The following is a 26,555-nucleotide window of genomic DNA, read 5'->3' on the forward strand; positions in this document are numbered from 1 at the left end:
CTGCAATTGAGGAATATGCAACTGTCCCATACAGGGATTGAACTTGCAAACCTTGGCATTATCAGCACCATGCTCTAACCAACTGAGCTATCCAGGCTGACCTGGTACCCTACAGATGTTTTTGACTACAACTCCTGTTATGTACTGAGTTGAATAGGATCCAAAAGGCAGCAGTCTGATTGGTCCTAGAACAATAGGCTTCAGAATGCAGCAGTCTGATTGGTCCTAGAACAATAGGATTCAGAATGCAGCAGTCTGGTTGGTCCACAGGAGCCACCCAAGCCAGCTCCAGGTGGAAGTGAATCCGCAACCTGATTAGCCTACAGGTGAATTCTGGAATTAGCCAATCACGTGGGGCCCATTGTGTAAATAATGTATATAAAGCAGACATTCTGGGGGAACTTCAATTCCTCCTCACCACTATGAGCTGAATAAAGAGCATGAAATCCACTCTCGACGCCGAGTATATTTCAACTCCCACTGTCCCTGACCACTGGTCATGCTGGCTGGGGCTAAGTGGGATCCAAAATCACCTGGAGAGCACTGGGCCCGGGAAAGCTGATTTAGAGAGACAGGGCCAGGGAAGCAAAATAGCAGGTATATGCATGGATTGAAAGGGAAAGGAGCTATGATAAGAATCATTAAAATGTGCTTTCTCTCCTCCCTGCTATCCGTAAATTGAATATGCTATGAAAGAAGGATTGCTTTGGCAGCGTGCCCCTATTCCACTATCACACCTGGTTAAAAAAGATTGACAGGTTCTTGTATTGATTCAAATAATTCCAAGCCTGTTCGTCTCTGGTCAACCAGTGGGATACAGCTGTCTGCACACCATTGGTGAATGGTGCCTCTGTCCTCCCACCAAGTTGCTTCAAGGAAACAACATATTCTAGCCTTGGAAAAGACGGCATTTTGTTGAAAGGCCTGCAGGCACCTTTCTGATCTGAAGACGTGCTGTACACAGGCCCAACAGTAGAAAAGTATACGCAGGTTTTCTGTGTGCATTTAGAGGAGGAGATAAATGCGCCTTGGTAGAAAGATGCGAGGAGACAGAACTAGAGGGAACGTAAGGGAAAGCTTCTTAAACTTTACTGTAGAATAAGTTTCTTGTGCAATTTCTTTCTCTGGAGGTTTTCAAGAAAATGTTCTGCCCGAGGATCAATGCTGCAGCTTTTTGAGTCTTTTGATATTGAAATGGAAGCTTTATTGAAGCTTTTAAAAGCTGTGTTTTGTATTTTAAGTTTTGCAAAGTGCCCAGAGAACTGGACTTATTTTCAGTTTGTTTATTTATGAAAAAGATCCATTGCCCTCCCTTCATCCATATGGATGCACCAAGGCGGAGTACATAAAAAAACAACACCATTTAGCAATAATAAAATTTTCAAATGTAACAAATTAAGGCATCCAAACATCAACCAACAGCACAGCAGGCAAAATAATCAGGACCAAGGATGCAATCCTAACAATGTCAACCCCAGTGTAATTTAATTCAATGCAGCTTAGTCCCAGGTATGTGAAGTTAGGACTGTAGCCCCTCAAACCCTTAAAATACCAGGGGAAGCAGATTCTTGTGTCACAATTAATGTGTAACACATGTGTCACAATTAAGGAACATAGTGGTAGCTGGTGATGTATAACTCAAACCCTTAGGATTCACAACCTTGCATAGTTCTAGGACCCAAATACTACCCATTTAGTTTCCCCTTCAATTTTTAATTTAAAGTATACTACAAATGATCATTGGACTGGAGTGCATGGGGCTTTGGGGGGGGAGAGAAATAACTCTGAAGGCAGATACTAGAGGTTCATTCAATTATCAAGGGAATGAGGGGAGTGGGTTTCTTGTTTACGTTCATAACACTACAAACCAACAGTACTAGTCACTCAGTGAACTTGATAGGCAGTAAATTCTGAACAGAAAAAGGTAATTGTGCAATGCATGAAATAACTTCAGAAAATTCGCTGCCAGAAGATGTAATGATGGCCATTAGATTTAACAGCTTAAAAAGTAACAACAGGTTAGACAAATGCGTTCACCATGACAGCTAAATAGAACTTCCATGTTCACAGATGGTATACCTCTGCCGGAGAAAAACAGGACAAAGCTGTAGCTTTCCTGCCCTTGTAAGCTTTCTGGCAGCCACTAGAAAAACCTAAGACCCCCTTGAACTGCTGGAAACAGAATTATGAAGTTAGACAGGTCCTTGGCTTGACCCAGCAGAGGCTCCTCCAGCTTTCTAAAATGCTTCATTCACCTCGGTACACGACAACAGGAGAGCATGCTTAGAGATCAGCAGACACAACCCTCAGCAAAAACTCCCTGTAATACTAAAATCCAGCAGAACAGAAAACTGGTCTTAAATTCTATTTTTAGTAGCTCTCTTAACTGGCAACTTTTCTGGTCGTTTAGCTTGAAGGAAGAAAGGGGGGGGGGAGAGAAGCAAAGGAAAATATAGTCATCTTCTTGACTATCTATGAGGAGCTGTTAAAATCAGACTTCCCAGTCGATTCAAGCCAAGGGTTTAAAAGAGGGGATGTGTCAGTATCTTTAGCCTAATTGTGTCAGGAGGACAAAGTCTTACCGTGAACGATGCCAAATTTGAGCGTTTCCACCCCTTGATTGCTGCTGCCTGCTCCGCTTCGTCTAAGCGAAGGACAGCCAGGGAGAAAGAGCCGGCACCCTAATTGCAAAGGTCTGGTCAAGATTTCCTGATGTGTTTCAGTCTTGCCGATCGGAATTCCTCCCATGCAAGTTCCAATATTGTGAACTAAAAACCAGTGACCACTTTTTCCCCCCTGCCAGAGAAGCTTTCCCAGGCAAAGGTGCTTGCAAGAAGTCCAAAGTTTTGAGCTAAGGTGCTTGCAAGAAAAACCCGACAGTCCTTAGACTTGGTTACAAGGCAGAACAGGTGCCAACTGGTGCTCATTTGTAACCGTAGCAATCGCTTGCCTGCCAAGAACACGCAGAATGCACTTGACATCAGACCTATAAGAGAGAGGGAGATGGATGGGAAGTCATCTCATGTCATCCCCTGAAGGCCACGCCTGAGGTCACACGCGGATATTTGCCACTAGAAAAAACCAAGACCCCTTGAACTGCTTGGAAATGTACTTGAAATGTATGCCCCAAGTGCACATGTGGTTATTCAGAGTTGCGGGGCTGTGGGGGGTGTACACTCTGCACATGTTCAGAGGCACCTTTACTACTTCACACATTGGGTTTCAATACCATGGCTGAACCCTGCAGATTCTGAGACTCAACCACATCACAAACTGAGTCCTGAGTTTTAAGTGAACCTACTGATGTCTGAGTCCAACTAATGAATTTAAGTTAGGTGGTTATTTTCACCAACAAAGGAGTCCTTTGCTGTGCAATTTGTTTTTCATTTCTCAAACATTTTCACAACTATCTTCATATCAAATCATTACACTGATTCATGACTTCCCAACCCCACCATGTTTTTACTCAAACCTTTTCTACTGCATTATATCTTTATTTATTACAAAGGTTTCTCTATTACCATTATTTTATCATTTTTCTTCCACTGCTTTTATCTCAAATCCTGCCCATGATTTCATCTGACTATGGTATTTTTTTCAATAGTCCACGAAAGGCTTCTATTCTTCTATAAAAAGCTCATTTTGATCTCTTCATTTCACCGTCAGCTTTGCCATTTTTGCACAGTCCACTACTTTTGAAAGCCACTCTTCCTTCGTTGAAACCTGCTCTTTCCATTTCTGTGCATATAATATTCTAGTTGCTGTTGTCGCATACATAAACAGTTTAGTCATCTTCTTTGGAGCCCCTGTCGCTATTAAAACTACAACGAAAGCTTCTGATCTCAGCAAAGTTAAATGCATCTTGGCATAAAGGAATGCACATAGCAGCCACCATAGGTTGATAATTATCAGGGTACAACAGATTGGGAGGGAGAGTTTAACCATTTCGTCACCTGCTGCAGACCTCTCAAAGACCACTCTTTTGGAGCTACTATTTGCATGGGGAGGACACAAATTCTCCATTAGAACTCAGTGAAAGAGAAAGCACAGGTCCACGTGTGACTGATTTATGGCATTAGACTTTCTGATGTGTATTTTTATTTATTGCAAAGTCAAGCTGATACAGCGGGTGAAGAATGAGCTGTGAACACTCGAAAGAAAGTTAGTAGATTTATTTTCATCCCACGGGTGTGCTGCTGCTCCGTGCTATGGAAATATATTCTTTCCAATCAGGAAATAAAAAGTGACAACCCACAACAGCCTTGACTGCCAGCTTTCGCTTGGTGAGAAGCGTGATCATATCTATCGCCTATATCGGGTGGGAGAAGGAGAGAAAACACACTTTCTACTTAGAGATATTTGGCCTGAATTCACAGCAACAGGTTTTATTGGCAAACACATTATGTTCTGTAACACATCTACAAACGAATGTTGAATCTGGTTTATATGGAAGCCTTCCCTGCTGCCGTCGCCACATTTCACCAACTCATCTAACAAACTGGAAGCAGCAAATGCTCTGTTGCTCAACAAATGTGATTAATTCCCAACTTTACTAATGAAAATCCTAAAGGAGCAAGAAAAATAAACATAAACCCAGCAGAGCTAAAAACCAAAAGGCATGAGTATCTCATGGAAGCTGCCAAAGAGGGAAAGAAGGTTTATTTATCTTTAATTTGCATGCTAGATGACATACAGCCTGCTACAGCAGACCAGACACAAACTTGTTACTTGTCAGAAGGTTAAAAAAAAAAAAAATTCTCATCACAGTTTACAATCCATGAACAATTCCATTTTTGGCATGTCACCTTCTTCATAGATGCTCTCCCCAAGGTGGCTCACCTAGCACTAGGTGGTTATCTAGTTTGATCGTTGATTCTTATGGATAATTTAATATTTCTTGTAAACTGCTTAGAGGTTTTACTACAATCAAGCAGTATATAAATTTTGTTAAATGTTTCTTTTCCCTGCACCATGCAGATCTTTTTACTGAAAAGCAAAACAAATAAATTTTAGCCAAATATCTTATTGGGTTTTATGCCTTTTTATTTTTGTTTTTAGAATTTTTATTATGTCATTTTAACTTGGAGCTTTGTTATGTTCGCCCTGACAAATCTCACTGCTTCATTTATTACATAAATCTACAATAAACAACATTAATGAATAAAAACCATTGCATTAAGTCGAATAAGTGACAAGGGGGGTGGAAGGGGCCCCTAGCAACAGACCAGCCATTAGGCCAGAGCCAGAGGTTAACTCTGGTGTTCTGGTGACCCAATTTTCTAATTGGGTCAAGACTTGCCCTCTTGTAAACACCGTTGTTCAAGCCCCAACACAGGACGAAGACCAGATTTATAAAACAGGAGATCATGACTCTAGCTCCTCACACACATTCACTGCCATCACACCTGTAGTCTTATATTTAGAGATGGCAAACTACTCCTATTTAACATATTACGGAAGCAATTGCCATAGCCTGGGGTTCCTTCTTTCTTCAGCAGAGAGTCCAAAACATACTGGAACTTTGCACCACTTTTTTGCTCTTGACCTCTCTTGCCAAGTCTCTAAAATGGACACATTAGTGATATGCTACAGATGGAAGCGAGGGGCAGGTGGGGCTCATCAACCTGGAAAGGCTTCTAGGAGAAGAAAAACTCTGATCCTAAACCTCTGCCGCCTTGCAGGATATATTCTGGAGAAGCAAAGATGGAGGAGTAAACCCTACACAAGTCTAGAGTAGAGTCCCTAAGACGGTTGGATGGCCTCTTTCCAGCAACTCCTGCATGCAAGCTGGTGCCAGACATATTGCTCGGCTTTTTGCAGATGATACCCAGCTCTACCTCTCTTTCAAATCAGAACCAGTGAAGGCGGTGAAGGTCCTGCGTGAGTGTCTGGAGGCGGTTGGAGGATGGATGGCGGCTAACAGATTGAGGTTGAATCCTGACAAGACAGAAGTACTGTTTTTGGGGGACAGGAGGCGGGCAGGTGTGGAGGATTCCCTGGTCCTGAATGGGGTAACTGTGCCCCTGAAGGACCAGGTGCGCAGCCTGGGAGTCATTTTGGACTCACAGCTGTCCATGGAGGCGCAGGTCAATTCTGTATCCAGGGCAGCTGTCTACCAACTCGACCTGGTACGCAGGCTGAGACCCTACCTGCCCGCAGACTGTCTCGCCAGAGTGGTGCATGCTCTAGTTATCTCCCGCTTGGACTACTGCAATGCGCTCTACGTGGGGCTACCTTTGAAGGTGACCCGGAAACTACAATTAATCCAGAATGCGGCAGCTAGACAGGTGACTGGGGGCGGCCGCCGAGACCACATAACACCGGTCTTGAAAGACCTATATTGGCTCCCAGTACGTTTCCGAGCACAATTCAAAGTGCTGGTGTTGACCTTTAAAGCCCTAAACGGCCTCGGCCCAGTATACCTGAAGGAGCGTCTCCACCCTTATCGTTCTGCCCGGACGCTGAGGTCCAGCGCTGAGGGCCTTCTGGCGGTTCCCTCATTGCGAGAAGCAAAGCTGCAGGGAACCAGGCAGAGGGCCTTCTCGGTAGTGGCGCCCGCCCTGTGGAACGCCCTCCCATCAGATGTCAAAGCGATGAATAACTCCCTGACATTTAGAAGACATCTTAAGGCAGCCCTGTTCAGGGAAGCTTTTAATCTGTGATATTTTACTGTATTTTTTGTTTCTATGGAAGCCGCCCAGAGTGGCTGGGGAAACCCAGCCAGATGGGCGGGGTACAAATAATAAATTATTATTATTATTATTATTCCTTTGGACCACATCAGTGAGGCCAAGAAGGGAGTCTTGTCATCTGGACCTCCATACACCAGGTTTGCACCCCAGGGAGGTCACTTCGGTGCTGCTAACACAGTGGTTTGACTTCACCCCTGGAGGTGCACTCCATTATCTCTTGAAACAGACAGGTGCCAACAACAATTACTAGCAGTAATTGACTACTACTAATGCTACTATTTCCGCAACAAGTGATCTGCCCAATATAAAGCAAGCTAATCTGAAGATGCAAAGGTCTCGTATAATAAACGCACAGCTGATAAAAGAGAGCTTACTGGTATAGAATAGAGCTTCGTTTTATAAAAAGGTGTGAGCTTTTGTTTCTGAAATGAGTACAAAACGTTGATGCATACCGTGTGTTCACAAGAACCTGGGTTAACCGAAGCAGGGGTGGATTATCATGAATCAGCTCAGAAAACCCTGCTGAAGTCCCTTTCGCTGCAAAATGTTAATCTGGTGGCAAAATTCAACTTCCACTTATGAAACCATAAGGGTGTTTGCAAACCATTCACAGTATGTGACTATCGCCCATAAACACAAATATGACTTAGCATTTCTTTCAGCTAAGGAGACAAGGAACAGTTGGGCTGAAGCCTTCTTCCTCCTGCCAGGAATGCAGTCAACTGCAAGCACTTCTGTTGACAGAACCTTTTGATTGCTACAGTACTTTTACAATTGATGGCGCTGGCGCACTTCCCAACATCCACGCCATTTGATGCTTAAAATAGACGGTGGGCGTGCAACCTGATTTAGCCAACCATGCAAGCTGGGCTCCTGCAAATGCTCTGGCTCAGCTGCTACAAGAATACATACACACACTTCATTCCCGAAATTAAATCTCTCAGACCTCCTGTAAGATGGCAATCAGCTCGCTTGGAAGCTGCTGGAGTTGGCTTGCTCTCATCAGCATAATAAAGATGTGTGACCTTCATTGGTGACCGGCACATAAATCCAGAAATGATTAGATGGGCGTTAAAATGTATGACTCAGGGCTTTTAAAGTTCTACTCTCCACCTTGCTCTCACCGATAGTGATAATATTTCTCAGCACTCCTCACCTTTAGCCCAGCTCATCTTAGAGGCTCACTTACCTACTTCTATAAACACACACTTATTAGCATCAACACTATGCTAGGTGCTGTACAGAGAGTCCTTAAGCGACTTGCCTCCTGCCCAAAAGAGATGCAATCTATCTTGAGCAACGAGGCTGAGGTTTCTTGGGGCTGGGATATTACTTATTTAAATCATTTATACAGAAGCTTTCCACTGGTCCTGAAAGCACTACAGTGGCTGCAAGTGAGATAGCGGGCTCAATTCAAGGTGTCAATACAATTCAAGTACAAAAAAACCCAGTGCTTCCTCCAGTGTCAATCAGTTTAGGTCCCAAGATTGGCAAGTAAAGCCTTTTTGGCAGGGCCACCAAGGGTGGTTCCTTGGTTGGTGTTGACTTGTGGCACAGTCTTATTGGAGCCAGTTCCCTGTTCCACTGGTGAGGTGTATCTTTGTCCCTCATTCTTAACATCCCGTTAGAACTTAGAAACAGCTCTGTTCACTCAGGCATTCAATAGATGATAGATACTGTTCTGCCAACTTTGGAACTGGGCTTGCCCACACTTCTGCTTGTCCTGTGCGTAAGAAGCACAGGCCTGGGAGGTTTTCCCACTTGCCTTGCCACTTTCCCCGGGAAAACCCACTCTTTAGTGCTGAATCGGAGCAAATGTCAATCCACAGAAAAGCCAATAGACATCAAGCGTCGGTTTTCCCTGGGGAAAGCAGCAGGACAAGCGGAAGTCTGGATGAGCCCATTGTTAATTCAAAGAAACGTAGAGTTGGAAGGGACCCCGAGGGTCATTTAGTCCAACCCCTTGTAATGCAATAATCTCAGCTAAAGCATCCATGACAGACAACCATACAACCTCTGTTTTAAAACCTCCAAGGAAGGAGAGCCCACAACCTACCGAGCGAGACTGTTCCAATGACAAACAGCTCTTACTGTCAGAAAGTTGTCCCTGATGTGAGGGCACCTGACTGTTTTGCATGTTTTTTATATATTTTAAATATGGTTTTACTTTTAATAGTGTTGTTTTACATTTTGACACCTGCTGCTCTGAACTTTTTTAGGAGGAACAGAAATAATGGTAATAATAATAATAATAATAATAATAATAATAATAATAATAGCTATTTTTCTAGAAAAAGAAGTACCAGAATGCACCATGAACACCTCCCTTGTTCTCTTATAATGGCAATGGTGCTCACCTTGAAAGATGCTGGAACTGAGTTCTAGCAAGTTCCGGTTGAAAAAACGCCCTGATTAATAATAACGATGCAGATCTAAAATTAAACTGGTAACTGTGAACCCGAGTTTGCAAGAGTGCTACCTCAGCCAAGAAAGGCTGAACTTGTATTTATCGATTAGCATTTTGACTTCTCCATGAGCTATATCGCAGGAGAAGGCTGGCATCGGGGAGGAGGAAAGAAAAGTGTTGTTTTCCTTTCCTTCCCACCCTCCTGAAGATGCATGGATCTTGTTTCAGGCTGGCTGAACAGGTCCAAAACAGGACCACTCCATTTAGGGCCTAGTTCATATATAAAATAAAACCCATTGCTCTGCTCCTGGACCTCTCATTCCTCAGGAAAGCAGGAAACATGCAACAGTGGTGTCAGAAAAGGAATGCCCAGGATACCTAAAGGATCAATTCTGCTCCTGAAGTTCTGCTGCGGAGGCCCATTGCCACATCCTGATGAAAGCGAAGGCACAAGAGCCTTCTCTGTGACCATGCCAACCCTTGTTTTTAAAGCTGGTTCTACCTGCTTAAAGGTAAAGGTAAAGGGACCCCTGATCATTAAGTCCAGTCGTGACCGACTCTGGGGCTGCGGCGCTCATCTCGCTTTATTGGCCAAGGTAACCGGCATCCAGCTTCCAGGTCATGTGGCCAGCATGACTAAGTCGCTTCTGGCGAACCAGAGCAGCGCATGGAAACGCCCTTTACCTTCCCGCCGGAGAGGTACCTATTTATCTACTTGCACTTTGACGTGCTTTCGAACTGCTAGGTTGGCAGGAGCAGGGACCGAGCAACAGGAGCTCACCCCGTCGCGGGGATTCGAACCGCCGACCTTCTGATCGGCAAGTCCTAGGCTCTGTGGTTTAACCCACAGTGCCACTCACGTCCCACAGCACCACACCTGCTTACCTGCCGCTTTTTACTACTGTTGCTACTTTATGCCGTTTCATTGTATTGTGCTGTATTTTGCTGCATTTTACTGTTAACTTGTATGATTTTACCATTGCTTACAAGTCTCTCTGAGTACAATGGAAATGCAAGGCAAACATTTCCTGTGGAGAGAAACTGCGAGCCGGTAAAGTGGCCAAGATGGAGCAACTAATAGCACTTCTGAGAGGTCAGAGTGGCCTGACAGCAATCCCAGCATCAGATGGAGGCCCTTGAAGGAAACCTGGAAAGCTCTCAAATGCAGCTGAAGCAGGACACAGCATAGTATCCTATTGAGAGGAGGCGAAAGCCTTGTTGAACTGAGCAGCCTGTGATTTGGAAACCCAGATGAAGAAGCCTCAGTTGGGACGGGCCAAGGAGACATATTTAACCAGCTCTGCCACCTGGATTTTTTAACCCAAGAGGTGTGGGATTGAACCTAGGACAGTGCACAAGAAAAATGCTCCCCTTCCAAAACAGCGATATTTCTTTCTAGAACTCTCATAGCCGGCAGGGTACATCATCCCCCACTGCTGCACTGGACCATTGGCAGTTTAAAGTAGATTTGACGCAATTCGTGTATGCGTGTTTTTCACACGGTCCAAATAACATTGCCATCATTCAAGGGCTCACCCACACTTCTGCTTGTGCCGTGCCTAGAAGAAAGCATGTGTGCAAGCAGTTTTCCGCTTGACCCACACCTTCTAGGCATAGGTCTGAGTGGGTTTCCCCATGCCCCGCTCCTTCTGAGGGAAACCCGCTCTTTAATGTTGATTCAGAGCAAACATCAATCTGCAGAAAATCCAACTGCCCTTTGCTCCGATTGAGCGCTAAAGAGCAGTTTTCCCCAGGGGGAAGCAGCAGAACAAGAGGAAGTGTCGATAAGCCCGAGGAGCTGAGTTGTGGCCAACATTGTGGAGGCCTGTCGCACATGTGTGACATCACATAAATGTGACTTCACATGCAGCACCAGTGCACTGGACTCATCAGAGGGATGTCCCAGAGTGCTGGATGCGTGATGATGCACATCACACATGCAACTGCAGGTTGCCAACAGTCTGGAAGGCCAACCATCAGGAGTCTCCTCCAACCCCTCAACACTGAAGGGACCCAGCCCCTTGCCCAGAGATTTTGAGGGGGACAAAGACACCTTGACCCCCTGGAGTTAGCGCACCTGATAAGCCCTAAGTGACAGCCTGCACATTCCCTCCATTTAATTCTGATTTTCCCAATCTGCAGAGAGCGCAGAAAGATTCCACATGCCCTACTTCTGCTCCAGAGGTGCTCCTTGGTGTGTTTATCAATGACACATGGGTTTTTTATTCTTTAACCTTTGCTTTGTACAAGTCTAATAGATAAGAAGGGACGCGGGTGGCGCTGTGGGTTAAACTGCAGAGCCTAGGACTTGCCGATCAGAAGGTCGGCAGTTCGAATCCCTGTGATGGAGTGAGCTCCCGTTGCTCGGTCCCTGCTCCTGCCCACCTAGCAGTTCGAAAGCACATCAAAGTGCAAGTAGATAAATAGGTACCGCTCCTGTGGGAAGGTAAATGGCGTTTCCGTGTGCTCCTCTGGTTCACCAGAAGCGGCTTAGTCATGCTGGCCACATGACCCAGAAGCTGTACGCCGGCTTCCTTGGCCAATAAAGCAAGATGAGCACCGCAACCCCAGAGTCGGCCACGACTGGACCTAATGGCCAGGGGTCCCTTTACCTTTTACTAATAGATAAGAAAACTAATACCTCAAAAACAGAAATAGAAAATTGGCCACCCATACAGATAGACAAATACCTGTGCCGTAACGGAGCTCGGATTTCTGGAACTCAGGGAAGGTGGGGAAAATACTAAGTGAAGTTGGGGAAGGAACAACAACACACAGTGCAAATATATCCCATTAAACACCACCCGCTAGTGTGGACAGGAATTATTGAGAGTTTAACTAAAAGTGCTCAGGTGTGGATGAACATGGACAAAAGCACACATGGAAAAATTAGATGTGCGTGACCCATGTGCACATCAGCACTCTGGTGTGTACGAAGTCCCAGAGTAGCGTTGCAGGCTTAGTACAGTCAAGGAAACAAGGCTGGGTCCAGCTGAGGAGCAATCTTGAGAGGCAAAGTCTTCCTCCAGCTGACAGGCAACAGTGAGATGGATTACACAGTTATTTTCCACACTGGTGTTAACTGCCTTGCTAGATACGATCTGGGTAGCTTATCAGAGATGCCATAGGTCACCGATGCAACATCGAGTCTAGCCACAAGTAAGCAGCTTTCTCCTAACCCAGTACTATTTACAGTCTAACGTTATGAGGCCGGTCATGCGCCAGAGCCCAAGACATACAAATGGCCAACTGCCCCCTCTCCACACACACATTGTACCATTACCACTTTGTGAAAACAGGCAAGGCAGCTTGAAGGCAAGTTGCCCAGGAACGATTCCCTTTACGTAGGGTGTAAGAACCTTGGTTCTCCATACTTCCCCGGGTGTGTATCGAAATCTTTACAGCACCTACTTCAACCACAATTCACAATACGGGTTAGATTTATTTTGGACAAAGAAATCAGCATTAGGATAAGCAAGCGTTAGTATGGTGTATCAGTTACCAAAGAACATAACTACACCCAGGGCTTTTTTCCAGCCACTCAATTCTGGCACCTCTCAGGTGAGCACCACTGCCATTATAAGAGAAAGGTGTCCAGGGTGAGTTCTGGCAGCTCTTTTTAAAGGAAAAAATAGCACTGACTACATCTAAATTACTGCTTCTGACTAATAACCCAACTTTACAAATGTGTTTATTGTTTAAAATCACAGAGTATAAAAAGTACAGGTGGTGACGCGGGGTTACATTCTCAGACCCTACGCATGTCAGCAGAGAACATATAAGCCCCATTCCACCGTTCTACCCCCATTCTGCCCTCTTCCGGGTCCAAAAGGCCTTGGTGACCGCACAACAATTGGACGCGACTAAAATGGCCGCCGCCTGTGGAATCTGCAGGAAAATGTTGCAGTGTAGGGCTGCTGATGTTCCAGAATCCAGTGATTCCTCTGCATTCCATTCCACACCCCCGTCCATCAGTATTCTGTGGCCACTGAGCACACCAAGTCCTCCTTAATGAAATATTTTGGGGGTTCTGCCCTTAGGGATTTATCTATAGATTTCTGCAAACCTTGAGTTAGCCCACGTCTGCCGTTACCTCCATCTTGTGGATGCCATAGTCTGAAGACTGAAAACGAGGAGATGACGATGATGCCCATTGCTGTTCACTTTTACAACATTCCGCAGAGCGAGAAATTGTATGGGTGTGCACACTCATTCATGGCCTTGGCTCTGGTTGCTTTTGCTTCTGTCTTGTAGCAGCTGGGCCCAGCTGGCTGCTTTCCCCTGATGGCAGACACACCTCACAGACACGAGACTTGGCTGGCAATCTTCTGCTCAGATGACAGTGCCTTTGCAGCCGATGGCAAAAGGTCTCCTCAGCACCAGTTTCTGTGCAGCTGCTGAATTCTGTTTCTGCCCTCTCTCTCCAACAGACTCAAAAGGCTGGCATTTCTCTCCACTCCAACAGGGCCTTTCCTCTTGACTTTCAGTCTCTTGGAATCTCCTAAGGATTCAGGCAGAGCTCTCTCCTTTCCTTCCCACCCATAGCATTTTCCTGTCTCTGCACACAGGACTTGAGAGATGCTTTGCTTTTTATCCAGAGCAGCTCAATGCTCCAAGCAAGGAGGAGAAGGGCCCCTCTTTGTTTGTGTTTGTTTGTTAAAAATATATTTCTATACTGCTATTCATTTTTTTAAAAAAACAACAGAGCTGTTGCACAACAGAGACAATTGCACATAAAACCATGCCATAGAAAACATATTAAAACGTTAAAATCAGAAATTAGCAAACTATTGAGGGGAAATGCATGCATAGTTGCCTGCATAAGCCTGACAGAATAGAAAAGTTTTCAGCAAGCATTTAAAAGCTGAAACAGAAGGTGCTTGCTAAATATCTATTAGCAGAGTATTCTACAATACTGGGCCCATGACACTAAAGGTGTAGCTTCTCGTTCTCAAATGAGCCTCGCCAGCTTGAGGAATCCTGCATATGATCTCCATGACTCAGCTGAGATATAAGGATCTGGGTAGACCCTGAGATTCCCACTTGGTTTAATTCAGAAGGACCAGTTTTTTGTGTCAATCTGCAAGACAAAGCCTCTGTCCCATTTGCTTTTTTGTTGACTTTGTATCCCACAACCTTCAGCAGACGTTGCTCTCATCAGAGTGGCTAACAGTAGATAGTAGAAAAATTAATTGCAGAAACAGGGGATCTGGCTCAACGTAAAATGTGATTTTTCTCTCTCTCTAGGTATTCCAAGACAAGAAGAAAAAAAGTATTCTCAGCCAAACTTACAAATAAATCCACAATAGTTACTAGCAAGCAAAGATTTCTACAAGCTTTTTCAAATTCTTCTACTTATTTATGGCCTAAGGATGTGAGGAGGAGGAGAGAACCAAGGTTTTCTTGCCTGCTTGGTTGCAGGCAATTCTTACTAGCCATAAATTAATGGGGTAAGTCAGAACTATCAAGTCTGCCTCCAACTTATGAAAGATACAGGAAACAAGCCCTCTTAAGTCCTGGGCTATGCTGAACTCCACCTCCTCATTCAGTCCAAGGCAGATATTCTGAGCAGGGGAATGAGCAAGGAGACACCCTCCCAGGAACCTACAAATGTCTCCCTTGCTAGTGTCAGGTTTGATTATTTGCTGGAAAGCAAACAAGTTCTGCCTGCTGGGCCTCCATTAACATTCCCAGCTGGTGTCATTAGTTGACACCTACATAAGAAGGCACTCATTTTTCACTGGCGCAGAAGCAACACAACCAAACTCCCCCTTCCTCTCAATTTTTTGTTTGTTTCTGGATTCAAATACACAGATAGATAGATATATAAAAGTACAGTTAGAATACTGCAGGTTATTCTACTGGCATCGGTGATATTCAGATGCACTTCCAGATAGGCAGAGGAGAAAGTAGAATCTGGAAGAGAAAGGGGAACCTGGGGCATCTGTAGGTAATTGCGCAGTGTATGCTGCTGTTCTGCCAGGCCTTGGGACAAACAGAAGGCACCCTTGAAGATAACTGATGGGCAATAGGAGGACAAGGAACAAGGGGAAGCATAAAGGACAAAAGCTCAGAGATTAACATGGTTAGGGATCCCACAACCCATCTCCATTTCCCCATGGGAGAAGTACAAAGGTGTAGTAGTGGCTATCCCAGCCTTCTCCAACCTGCTACCTGCACAGATGTTTTGGGCTACAACTCCTACCATCCCCAGTCTGGAGGGCACCTTCTTGGAGAAAGCTGGGCTAGTGCGTTGGATAGACAGCGAGACCAGTGTTCAAAACCTCACTCCAAGACAAAGTTTACTTGGTGATCTTGAGCCGGTTGCACTCATGTTAACCTCTCTCGCAGGATACAAGGGAATAACACTGTACAGTATGCCATCCTGAACACTCTATAAAAGGAACAAAAATTAGATAGATGAACTACTTAGATTTTGTTTGTTTAAAAAATATAAAGTAGTATAAAAATGGTTTAATAAACCATTGCTAATCTTAACATATACTTTAGATTTACAAAGCACTCTTACAGATAGGGGCAAACAGAAAGAGCTGTTGGGAGATGGTATTATTTAGGCAAAGCTATGTATAGGAATAGGGACACGGATGGCGCTGTGGTCTAAACCACTGAGCCTAGGGCTTGAAAATCGGAAGGTCGGCAGTTCGAATCCCCGCGACAAGGTGAGCTCCCGTTGCTCAGTCCCAGCTCCTGCCAACCTAGCAGTTCGAAAGCATGCCAAAAAGTGCAAGTAGATAAATAGGTACCGCTCCAGCAGGAAGGTATGAGGTGTTTCCATGGTGTGATGGCCTGGGATTCCGAGTCTGAGAGCGATCCGGAGGAATCCCAGCCGGCACAGGAGTCCCCGCCTCCAGGGCCGGCTGAACTGGGGCAAGGCCTAGATGCTGAGGAAACTCAAGAGCAGGCACCAGGTGAAACCATTCTGGCCCCAGAGGTGCTGGATGACTCAGTGACCACAGGTGAGCCTCCTCCAGGGCCCAGTAACCCTTCGGCCTCTCCTGATCTGCAGAGGCTTAGGGCAGAGAGGCGAAGGGAACTGGTTGCCCCCAGGAGGAGTGCTCGCCTTAAGGCCAGAGGAGGCGGGGCTCCTGGGGGTCGGGACCGCCCCTGACCTTAGTAGAGGATAAAAGCCCAGTCAGGCCGGCCCCAGGTTGCGGGAGCAATGTCGTTGTTGGCTTCGGACCTTCCTGTGTTCTTGATCTCTGCTCGGCCTCCTGTTCCTGACTATCCAGTACTCCTGTTCCCTGCTCGGCCTCCTGTTCCCGTCCGTCCGGTGTTCCTGCTACCTGCTCAGCCTTCTGTTCTAGCGTTCCTGTTCCCCGCCCGGCTCTCTGCATCGGACCTCGCCCCTCTTCGTGTGGATTCTGCTACACTCACGGTACCTTACCCCCGGGACCAGCACAGTTTGCTCCCGCCACACCCGCACTCCCCCTTCGTAGGGGTGCGTTCGGGAAGAGCCAGAGGCCATGGCCGACCAAGCGGCTACACTGTTGGCAATAGCCCAGGAGAACCAGGCTTTGAGGCACACCGTGCAGCAGCTCAGTAACGCGATTACGGCACTGCAGCAGCGTTTGGACGCCCTACCGGCTCCTGGGGCCGACGCCCCGGCTTCTGGCAAGTACCCAGTGGCCTTGCCTGAGAAATTTGATGGGGCCCTGGCCAGCTTCCCCATGTTCCTTGCCCAGGCCGAGCTGTATATTCAGGGGCGCGCCCAGAATTTCCCTGACGACCGCACCAAGGTGCATTTCTTGATTAGTTTGTTAAAGGACCAGGCGGCCAAGTGGGCGTTGCCGCTGCTCAGGCAAGACTCCCCCTTGCTGACAGACTACGGGGGGTTTTGCAATCTGTTGGAGGCCGCGTTCGGCAACCCCCAGAAGGGGAGTCAAGCCAACCGGGCGATTCGGCGGTTGAGGCAGGGCAAGACCACGGTGGCCGCATACACCACAGAATTCCGGCTGCTGGCACAGGACTTGACCTGGAACGACTCGGCTCTCCGGGACCAGTATCTCGAGGGGCTTTCAGATGAGATACTGTACCAGCTGGCCACAATGGAACGCCCCACCACGCTAGACACCCTTATTCAATGGAGCCTACAGATTGACGATCGGCTAGAGGACCGGCGTCAGGCTCGGGACCGCCGGCACCTCCAGTTCTTGGCTCCAGTGTCTACCAGCAGTCCCACGGGCCCAGCTAAGTCATTGGAGGAACCTAAGCAGCTTGGGGCAGTGCGGCCACGCCTCTCCCCCGCAGAGAAGTCGCGGCGTCGGGAGGGGAATCTATGTCTCTATTGTGGCGGAAGCGGACACTATGCAAGGTCCTGTCCTGAGAAACGTCAGCCGCAGGGAAACCACCAAACCCCAGTAGCTGATGGCCCTGGCTACCTGGGGTCCCAAACAGCACAGAAAGGGGCTGCACCAATTGAATTACAACACCTTATGGTTCCGGTACATCTATACCCTCCAGGAGGGCCATGGATTCTTACCCATGCGCTGGTGGATTCGGGCGCAACCCACTCTTATATGGACGCTGCTTTTGCTGCCCAGCATCGGGTGCCACTTCGGAACAAGCCAGAACCGGTGCAGGTGGAGGCAATCGACGGACGGCCCCTGCGTTCGGGTGCCGTCACTCAGGAGACCCAGCCCCTGGTCCTGTGCCTCCAGCAGCACCGTGAGATGCGAACTCTGGATATTGCCTCCATGCCCCGGTTCCCCCTGGTGCTTGGGATGGACTGGCTGGAGGCTCACAATGTGCGGATTGACTGGGTCAAACGGACTGTACACTTCCCAGACCCCAGTTCTCCTGCTGAGACTGAGATGCTAGCAGCTGCGCCCACTGAGGAGGTTGCTGCAACGGGAATATCACGACGTGTTTGAGGAACGGGGGGCAGACCAGCTGCCGCCGCATCGGTCCTTTGACTGTGGCATAGACCTCCAGCCCGGAGCGCCTCTACCGGTGAGTCGCTTATACTCGTTAACAGAGCCAGAGCGCGAGGCTTTACAGGACTTCTTGCGCAAGAACCTGGAGCGTGGGTTCATTAGGCCTTCTACCTCGCCCACTGCTGCGCCAGTGCTCTTTGTTAAAAAGAAATGTGGGGAGCTCCGCCTTTGCCATGATTACCGGGCCCTGAACAAAATTACCATCCCGGACCGGTACCCCTTGCCCCTTATTTCGGAGTTACTGGAGCGGGTGCAAGGGGCGCAGGTGTTAACCAAGCTAGACCTCCGGGGTGCCTACAATTTGATTCGGATCCGCGCCGGGGATGAGTGGAAGACCGCATTTGGGACCCGGTACGGACAGTTCGAATACCTGGTTATGCCCTTTGGTTTGTGCAACGCGCCTGCTGTGTTCCAACGGTACATCAACCACGTGTTCCAGGACTTGCTAGACAAGTACGTGGTGGTGTACTTGGATGACATTCTGGTTTACTCCCGTGACCCGGCGTGCCACGAAGGCCATGTCCGGACCGTGCTGCAGCGCTTGCGTGAACATCGTCTGTATGCAAAGCTCAGCAAGTGCGAGTTTCATCAGCGGTCAGTGGACTTCCTGGGTCACCGACTCTCACCAGGTGGGGTGCAGATGGATCCTGGGAAGGTGGCAGCGGTTCGAGAATGGGCGGCACCTCGGAACCGCAAGGACCTACAGCGTTTCCTGGGGTTCGCCAACTATTACCGGACCTTCATTGCGGACTATGCTCACCGCACCACCCCGTTGACCCGACTACTGCGCCCCAAGACGCCGTTTTCCTGGGACAAGGAGGCGGAGGAGGCGTTTCAAGGGTTGAAGGCCTGTTTCCAGAGAGCGCCAATCTTGCAACATCCGGATCCTTCTCGACCCTTTGTGGTAGAGACTGACGCCTCCAGTACGGCTCTCGGTGCCGTCTTGTCTCAGCAGCATGGACCGGAAGTGCCACTTTTACCCTGCGCCTTCTATTCCCGCCAGCTCCTCCCAGCGGAGCGTAACTATACCATGTGGGAGCGAGAACTACTGGCCATCAAGGTGGCCTTTGAGGTTTGGCGCCATCATCTTGAAGGAGCACGACACCCGGTGGAGGTGAGAACCGACCACCGGAACCTGGAATACCTCCAGACCACCCGCAAGCTGAACCAAAGGCAGATCCGGTGGGCGCTGTTCTTTTCCCGGTTCCAGTTCCGGATCCGCTACATCCCTAGCTCCCAAAACCAGAAGGCGGATGCCCTGTCCCGGAAACCCGAGGACAACGTAGACACGGTTCAGCAAGCAGCACCCACCACGATCCTACCACCAGCTGCATTCCTGGCCACCCAGGAGGTTGAGCCACTGCAGGCTCGGGTGCGGGAACAGCAGCGGGTCGACGCTTGGGCCCAGGAACGACTCCGGGAACTGGCCGAAGGATCATGCCCTCAGTATCCAGGGCTGGTCTCGCATCAGGGTCTTCTGCTGCACCACGGGCGCCTGTACATCCCATCAGGGCCGCTGCGGGCTGAGATTCTCCGGATGACCCATGATGCGCCAGCGGCGGGGCACTTTGGGCGGTATCGGACCACCCATCTGGTAAGCCGTGAGTTTTGGTGGCCTCGTTTGAAGGCTGACGTGGCTCGCTACGTCGCTGGTTGTGACGTCTGCAGGCGGGCCAAGGGGCCTACCGGGCGACCCCCCGGCCTTCTTCAGCCGTTGCCGGTTCCACCACGTCCTTGGCACACAGTCTCTTTGGACTTTGTAGTGGAGTTACCCCCGTCTCGTGGCTGCACCTGCCTTCTAGTTTTCTCCGACCACTTCACGAAGATGGTGCACTGTGCCCCCTGCCCATCCGTACCCTCAGCTAAGGAAACCGCGCAGCTGTACCTTCAGCATGTCTTCCGCCTGCATGGCCTACCTGAGCGTGTAGTGTCCGACCGTGGCGTTCAGTTCACGTCCCGGTTTTGGCGTGCTTTGCACCAAGCCCTCGGAACAGAGGTCTGTCTCTCATCTGCTTACCACCCACAGACTGATGGCCAGACGGAACGGGCGAACGCGGTGCTGGAACAGTACCTCCGGTGTTACTGCAGCTACCAGCAGGACGACTGGGTCGACCACCTAGCATTGGCGGAGTTCGCTTATAACAACGCGGTGAATGCGTCCACCCAGCAGACCCCGTTCCAAGCCAGTTATGGTTTTCATCCACGGTTGTTTCCGGATGTGCTGCCGGCATCTGCGGTCCCTGCGGTGACAGAGTGGCTTCAGGAGCTCCAGTCCCAGCAACAGCTGTTGATGGAGCAGCTGCGCCAGGCCAAGGAGGCGTACAAGGTCCAGGCCGACCGCCACCACCAGGTGGGGCCGGAACTTCACGTCGGTGACCTGGTGTGGCTTTCCACTCGCCACCTCCACCCTTCTCGACCTTCGCAGAAGCTGGACGCCCGGTTCACCGGCCCGTTCCCTATCGTGAACCAGGTCTCGCCTGTGGCATTCCGTCTCCGGTTGCCAGCACACCTGAAGGTTCACCCGGTATTCCACAGGTCCCTTCTGAGTCCGGTGGCCCCACCCGACGAGTTCCACCCGAACCGTCCCCGACCGCAGCCAGTTTTGGTGCAGGGAGAGCCTGAGTACGAGGTGGAACGCATTCTGGACTCCCGATACCGCAGGGGAAGGCTGCAGTATCTCATTGACTGGAAGGGGTATGGGCCAGAGGACCGTTCCTGGGAACCAGCGGCCAACGTCCACGCGCCTGCCTGCATCCGAGAGTTTCATGCGGCGTACCCCAGCAAGCCGGGTCCGGACCCTCAAGTGAGGGGGGGCCTGGGAGGGGGGATGGTGTGATGGCCTGGGATTCCGAGTCTGAGAGCGATCCAGAGGAATCCCAGCCGGCACAGGAGTCCCCGCCTCCAGGGCCGGCTGAACTGGGGCAAGGCCTAGATGCTGAGGAAACTCAAGAGCAGGCACCAGGTGAAACCATTCTGGCCCCAGAGGTGCTGGATGACTCAGTGGCCACAGGTGAGCCTCCTCCAGGGCCCAGTAACCCTTCGGCCTCTCCTGATCTGCAGAGGCTTAGGGCAGAGAGGCGAAGGGAACTGGTTGCCCCCAGGAGGAGTGCTCGCCTTAAGGCCAGAGGAGGCGGGGCTCCTGGGGGTCGGGACCGCCCCTGACCTTAGTAGAGGATAAAAGCCCAGTCAGGCCGGCCCCAGGTTGCGGGAGCAACGTCGTTGTTGGCTTCGGACCTTCCTGTGTTCTTGATCTCTGCTCGGCCTCCTGTTCCTGACTATCCAGTACTCCTGTTCCCTGCTCGGCTTCCTGTTCCTGACTATCCAGTACTCCTGTTCCCTGCTCGGCCTCCTGTTCCCGTCCGTCCGGTGTTCCTGCTACCTGCTCAGCCTTCTGTTCCAGCGTTCCTGTTCCCCGCCCGGCTCTCTGCATCAGACCTCGCCCCTCTTCGTGTGGACTCTGCTACACTCACGGTACCTTACCCCCAGGACCAGCACACATGCGCTGCTCTGGTTTCACCAGAAGCAGCTTAGTCATGCTGGCCTCATGACCTGGGGAAACTGTCTGCGGACAAACATCTGCTCCCTCGGCCAGTAAAGCAAGATGAGCACCACAACCCCAGAGTTGTTTGTGACTGGACTAAACTGTCAGGGGTCCTTTACCTTTTTTACCTTTGTGTATAGGAAATGAGAGGAGATTGGATGAGTAGGCAGAACTGGTGGTGAAGCACAATCAGCCTTGGAACTTCTGCCTTACAGACTCTTAGGAACACAGGAACGTGCCTTATACCAACTCACACCATTGGTCCATCTAGCTCAGTATTGTCCACAGTGATTGGCGGTGGCTTTCTGTTATGCTTATTGTTTGTTATGTTTGCATTTAATGAGGGTGGATTTCTGTATTGGGGAGGTGGGGGGTTATGTTATGTTGTAAATAAAATTTCCAATAATAAACAAACTAACTAACTAACTAAAATAGGGCAAGTGTGGCAAGGAGGTAATTCAATAAGGCACCAGGATATTATTTGTTAATGTGGAATGTGTGATTAGCAAAACCAGAAGATGCCAATGCCAGCCTTACTCAGCACCTCCAAAGCTTCTCCAAGCAGCACAACTCAACGCCATTCCTGATTAAAAGGAGTAATCGCTAATTGAGCATCTCTTAGCAGCAGTGGGTTGCGCTTTTCAAGCCATCTGGAGTTAGTAACGAGCTTTTTCCTCTCCTTTCCCTTCCCTACCAGTCACGCCGTTTTAATGTGATTAGCATTCCAGTGATGTTCTCTCTGAACAGCACACTTAATACCGCTTTAGACTCTGACAGAGAGGAAAGCAGCAGAGTGCCTTATCAGTGGTGACTCAGTTGATAATTTTTCCTCACCCGCCCTTCCTGGCTTCTCTTTCACACTTGCTTTTTGTGTCTTGAAGCACTGCCATGCAGACAAAACTCACATGACAATCTGCCTTGCTGGAGGCTTCCCAATCTTTTCCTATCCTTTTTTTTTTTTTTTAAAGGGCAGTGACTGAAATTTCCAGACTCCTTGCTCTCCTTACCCTCTTCGGCACCAACAGATGTAGAGTGTCCAGATCAAGGGAATTAATAGTACCACTCTATTCTGCCTTAGTCAGAACCACACTTGGAATACAGTGGAATTTCAGTTGTCAAATGTAATCCACTCCGGAAGACCGTTCGAATTCCAAAACGTTTGACAACCGAGGCGCAATTGCCGGTTGGCAAAATTCATCGAGAAAATGGAGAAACTGGAAGCATTCACTTCTGGGTTGTCGGTGTTCAAAAGCTGAAACGTTTGACTTCCGTAGCGTTCGACAACCAAGGTTCCACTGTATGTGTCCAATTCTGGGCACCACAATCTAAGGAAGATGTTGACAATCTGGAACGTGTGCAGAGAAGGACAACAAAGGGTCTAGAAATTAAGCCTTTTGAGGAGCGCTTGAAGGAGCTGGGTATGTTTAGCCTGGAAAAGAGGAGACTGGGAGGAGATATGATAGCCATCTTCAAATATCTTAAGGGCTGTCACATGGAGGAGGGAGCATGCTGGTTTTCTCCTGCTCTGGAGGGTAGGACTCGAACCAATGGCTTCAAGTTGCAAGAAAGGAGATTCCAACTAAACATTCGGGAAAAACTTTCTGACATTAAGAGATGTTCAGCAGTGGAACAGACTCCCACGAGAGGTGGTGGACTCTCCTTCATTGGAGGTCTTTAAGCAGAGGTTGGATGGCCATCTGTCATGGATGCTTTAGCTGAGATTCATGAACTGCAGGGGGTTGGACTAGATGACCCTCAGGGTCCCTTCCAACTCTAAGGTTCTATGATTCTATGATCCACATGTAAAAAGAGTTGTTCTTGTTGCATACCCACAACATCTTGTATATGGCTAAGAGAATTCAAGGTTAAGCTCCTCTTGAGAATTTTGTACAACGGTGTGCAAGGAACTTACAAACTTCCATCAACCTCCTTGTGAATGCCCAGGAATGAACAAGGTACATCCAGACAATGTTACTTTTACTAGTTTAGAGCAATATTCTTCTCAGGAGTTGCCAGCTTACAAATACCGTTATAAATAAGACTAAATAGATAAACAAACGATGCTATCACTTTGGAGTTTAGAGTATTCTGAAAACACAAAAGATCTGAAGGTCATCTAGTAAAATGAAAAGGCTTGTTTTGCAGAACAAATACATTGAAAAAGCCACTTCTTCAAAAGAGCAGACACATGATGCTATGAATCCATACGATGCTATGAATGTAGAAACATGTTTTTAAAAGATTAGATAAATGCACTGAATGTAGGTCTATCAATGCTTATTAACCATGGCAGATAGAAGTGCAACTATATGCAGGGGTGGGTTAACATTCAATGGATAGTGCAGTCATGCCCAATTGCTAACATCTGGACTAATCAGAACTTAGGCTGCTGATCTAGATATTTGTAGTAACCAAGAACCAAAATGATGGCACTGGTACTTTGAGCTGCAGCATCACTTGTGAGATTTCCTGTCCATTCTGTTATCCACAAAAACCATAGAATCATAGAGTTGGAAGAGACCACAAGGGCCATCGAGTCCAACCCCCTGCCAAGCAGGAAACACCATCAGAGCACTCCTGACATATGGTTGTCAAGCCTCTGCTTAAAGACCTCCAAAATAGGAGACATGTACTGCTCTCAAGCCAGGTGTCACCCATCTTGTATTTGTGCCTCTCATTTTTTTTGCCCAAGTGCAATACTTTACATTTCTCCCTGTTAAAATTCATCTTGTTTGTTTTTGCCCAGTTCTCTAATCTGTCAAGATCGTTTTGAAGTGTGATCCTGTCCTCTGGGGTGTTAGCCACCCCTCCCAGTTTGGTGTCATCTGCAAATTTGATCAGGATGCCCTTGAGTCCATCATCCAAGTCGTTGATAAAACCACTAAACTTCTCTCAACAATGCTGTTATGGAGACTGGGAAAGACTCCACCCCAAAATGCCACCATGCAAAACAGGAATTTACTGGGGTGGGGGTGGAGAACAGCAACAGCACTACAAAGTCCCAGTGCTTGAAGGCAAAAATGAAGCAGCAAGAGGGATCCAACAGCTGCAAAAAGGATACTCACACACAAAACCGCAAACAGCTGTGAAGGAATCTGCTTAGTCCAAGAACCCTTCTGACCCACCCACCCCCACCCGTTATTTCCCCCAATAATGGGACTCAGCTACCGTTTGTTGGCTTCAAGAGCCACTCCTTGTTCAAGCTACAAACCATCAATTCCCCATCTCAACCAGCATTTTCTGTGATCAATGGAGTTCAACTGACAGCTGCCACAGCAAAATATTCAAATGTGAGACCAAAAACTTAAATAAATTCAGTGCTTATTTCCAAAGATGTACTCTATAAATGGAGCAAAGTATGCTTCTGTTTCATTTTTCTTAGGAAAACATCAGCAAGAAAGATCTTTTGCTTTAAGAATTAGCCCACATTCATCCATAATTTCACAAGCAACCATACTTATGGAACCTTGCTTGCAACAATATCAGTCCAAATTAATGTTTCTGAACCTGGCAATGATGCAAATTGATTTTATAAGAGGCGTACAAAAGGCCACAGTGCTTGGAGGCTGTAGGTTCATGGATATTTGGAGTGTTAGGATAACAGTAAAGAGTTCCACTAGCCACAAGCAAGGAGGCTCCTCACTGAATTATGAGGTCAGCATTAATCTCCCAAAGTGGCCTTAGATGAACTGCTCTCTCTGAGTCACAGCCATCCAGCCTAACATAGGAATAATATTTATTTTAAAAAACATTTTATACCGTTTCCAAATGTTCAAAGGAGCTCACAAAACTCAAATACCAGCAATACAAAATAAAAATGTATTTTAAGAAAATTTAAAAAGCAATACAGGCAGCTTCTCAAGACGCACAGACTAGAGCCTGATTTGCTTACTCCAACTGGCACCTGGGCTGAAAATGGGAGAATCAATCCCGTATATAGATGGGTCTGGGGTTGCAAAGGGCTTTTAAGGTCAAAATCAGGACCTTTAATTAGACCTCAAAGCATACAGGCAGCCAGTGCAATTGGCGCAGAACATATGCAATATACTCTCTGCACCAGGAAGTAGCCTCCAAGGAGAGATCAAGGTCAGCTTCAGATTTAGTGTATTATAGTTGTTGGCCCTAGAAGTTACAAAAGTATGCACTGGCAAGGTGAGGTAATCTTTATCCTGGAAAGACCAGAACCTACCTAAGAGGTACAGCGAGCATGACACTCCCTCCTGATCTGGGACACTAAAAGGTGGGTACAGGTATATGAGACCCACAGCCCAAGACTCTCAACTTTCATTGTTAAAAAATAAGTCTCTGGCCCTCCTAGAAAGAAAGTTATGAAACAAAATGTGCAGGTAACTTTCAAAGTGATTTCTGTGAGATGAGGCAGCCTGGCTGTTTTTGGCTTTCGGTATTTTTAGCCAGTAAGTGAAGCCAGTACTGTAACTGACAATGGAGTTATTTGCTTTTTTAATAATTTTTTTATTGCATTTTTTCCAAATACAGACAACCAGTCTGATATACATAGAAACAAGAACAGCAAAAAAGAGAAAGAAAGAAAAGAAAAAAGAGAGAGAGAAGGAAGAAAAAAAAAAGTCATTTCCAAGCTTATTTCAATATTCTATTGGACTTCCCCACATCTTCCCCACAATGCGTTCTTGACAATAAAGTTATCAGCAAATTATAACCTTGTTTCATATGTTTCTTTTGTACTTTCAAATCGTTGCATTTTTAGTTTAAATTACTTGTTATCCTTTTACTTTGAAAGCCAATATAATATCATTTTAAACATTTAAACATATAATCCTTTCATTAATATTACCTAACTTCATATATCATGCGCTATCGTTGCTGGGGCTATCCATTCCGAATCATGCGAATTTTATAATTCATATAATCTATAAATTTTTTGCAAATAGTCCTTAAATCTTTTCCAGTCCTCCTCGATTGTTTCTTCTCCCAAATCTCGG

At 47.5% G+C, this 26,555-nt stretch overlaps 1 protein-coding gene across 6 annotated transcripts in view; it reads right to left on the reverse strand.

Annotated features, from left to right (window-relative positions):
* ZNF385C (zinc finger protein 385C) overlaps positions 1 to 26,555 on the reverse strand; it is a 168,942-nt gene that overhangs the window by 119,940 nt on the left and 22,447 nt on the right. Inside the window, exon 1 of one of the 6 annotated variants that reach the window (XM_082194910.1) lies at positions 13,193 to 13,689. The exons of 3 other annotated variants lie outside the window; for them this stretch is intronic. In XM_082194910.1, coding sequence (XP_082051036.1) covers positions 13,193 to 13,253 — 61 coding nt within the window. In that variant the 5' untranslated portion in view covers positions 13,254 to 13,689. Of the gene's footprint in view, positions 1 to 2,582; positions 2,949 to 13,192; positions 13,690 to 26,555 lie in introns of those variants that run through there. 2 more of the 6 variants (XM_082194909.1, XM_082194908.1) reach the window with 2 other exon arrangements.

Source organism: Podarcis vaucheri (assembly GCF_965113315.1).
Source record: "Podarcis vaucheri genome assembly, chromosome: 13".
Lineage (NCBI taxonomy): Eukaryota > Metazoa > Chordata > Lepidosauria > Squamata > Lacertidae > Podarcis > Podarcis vaucheri.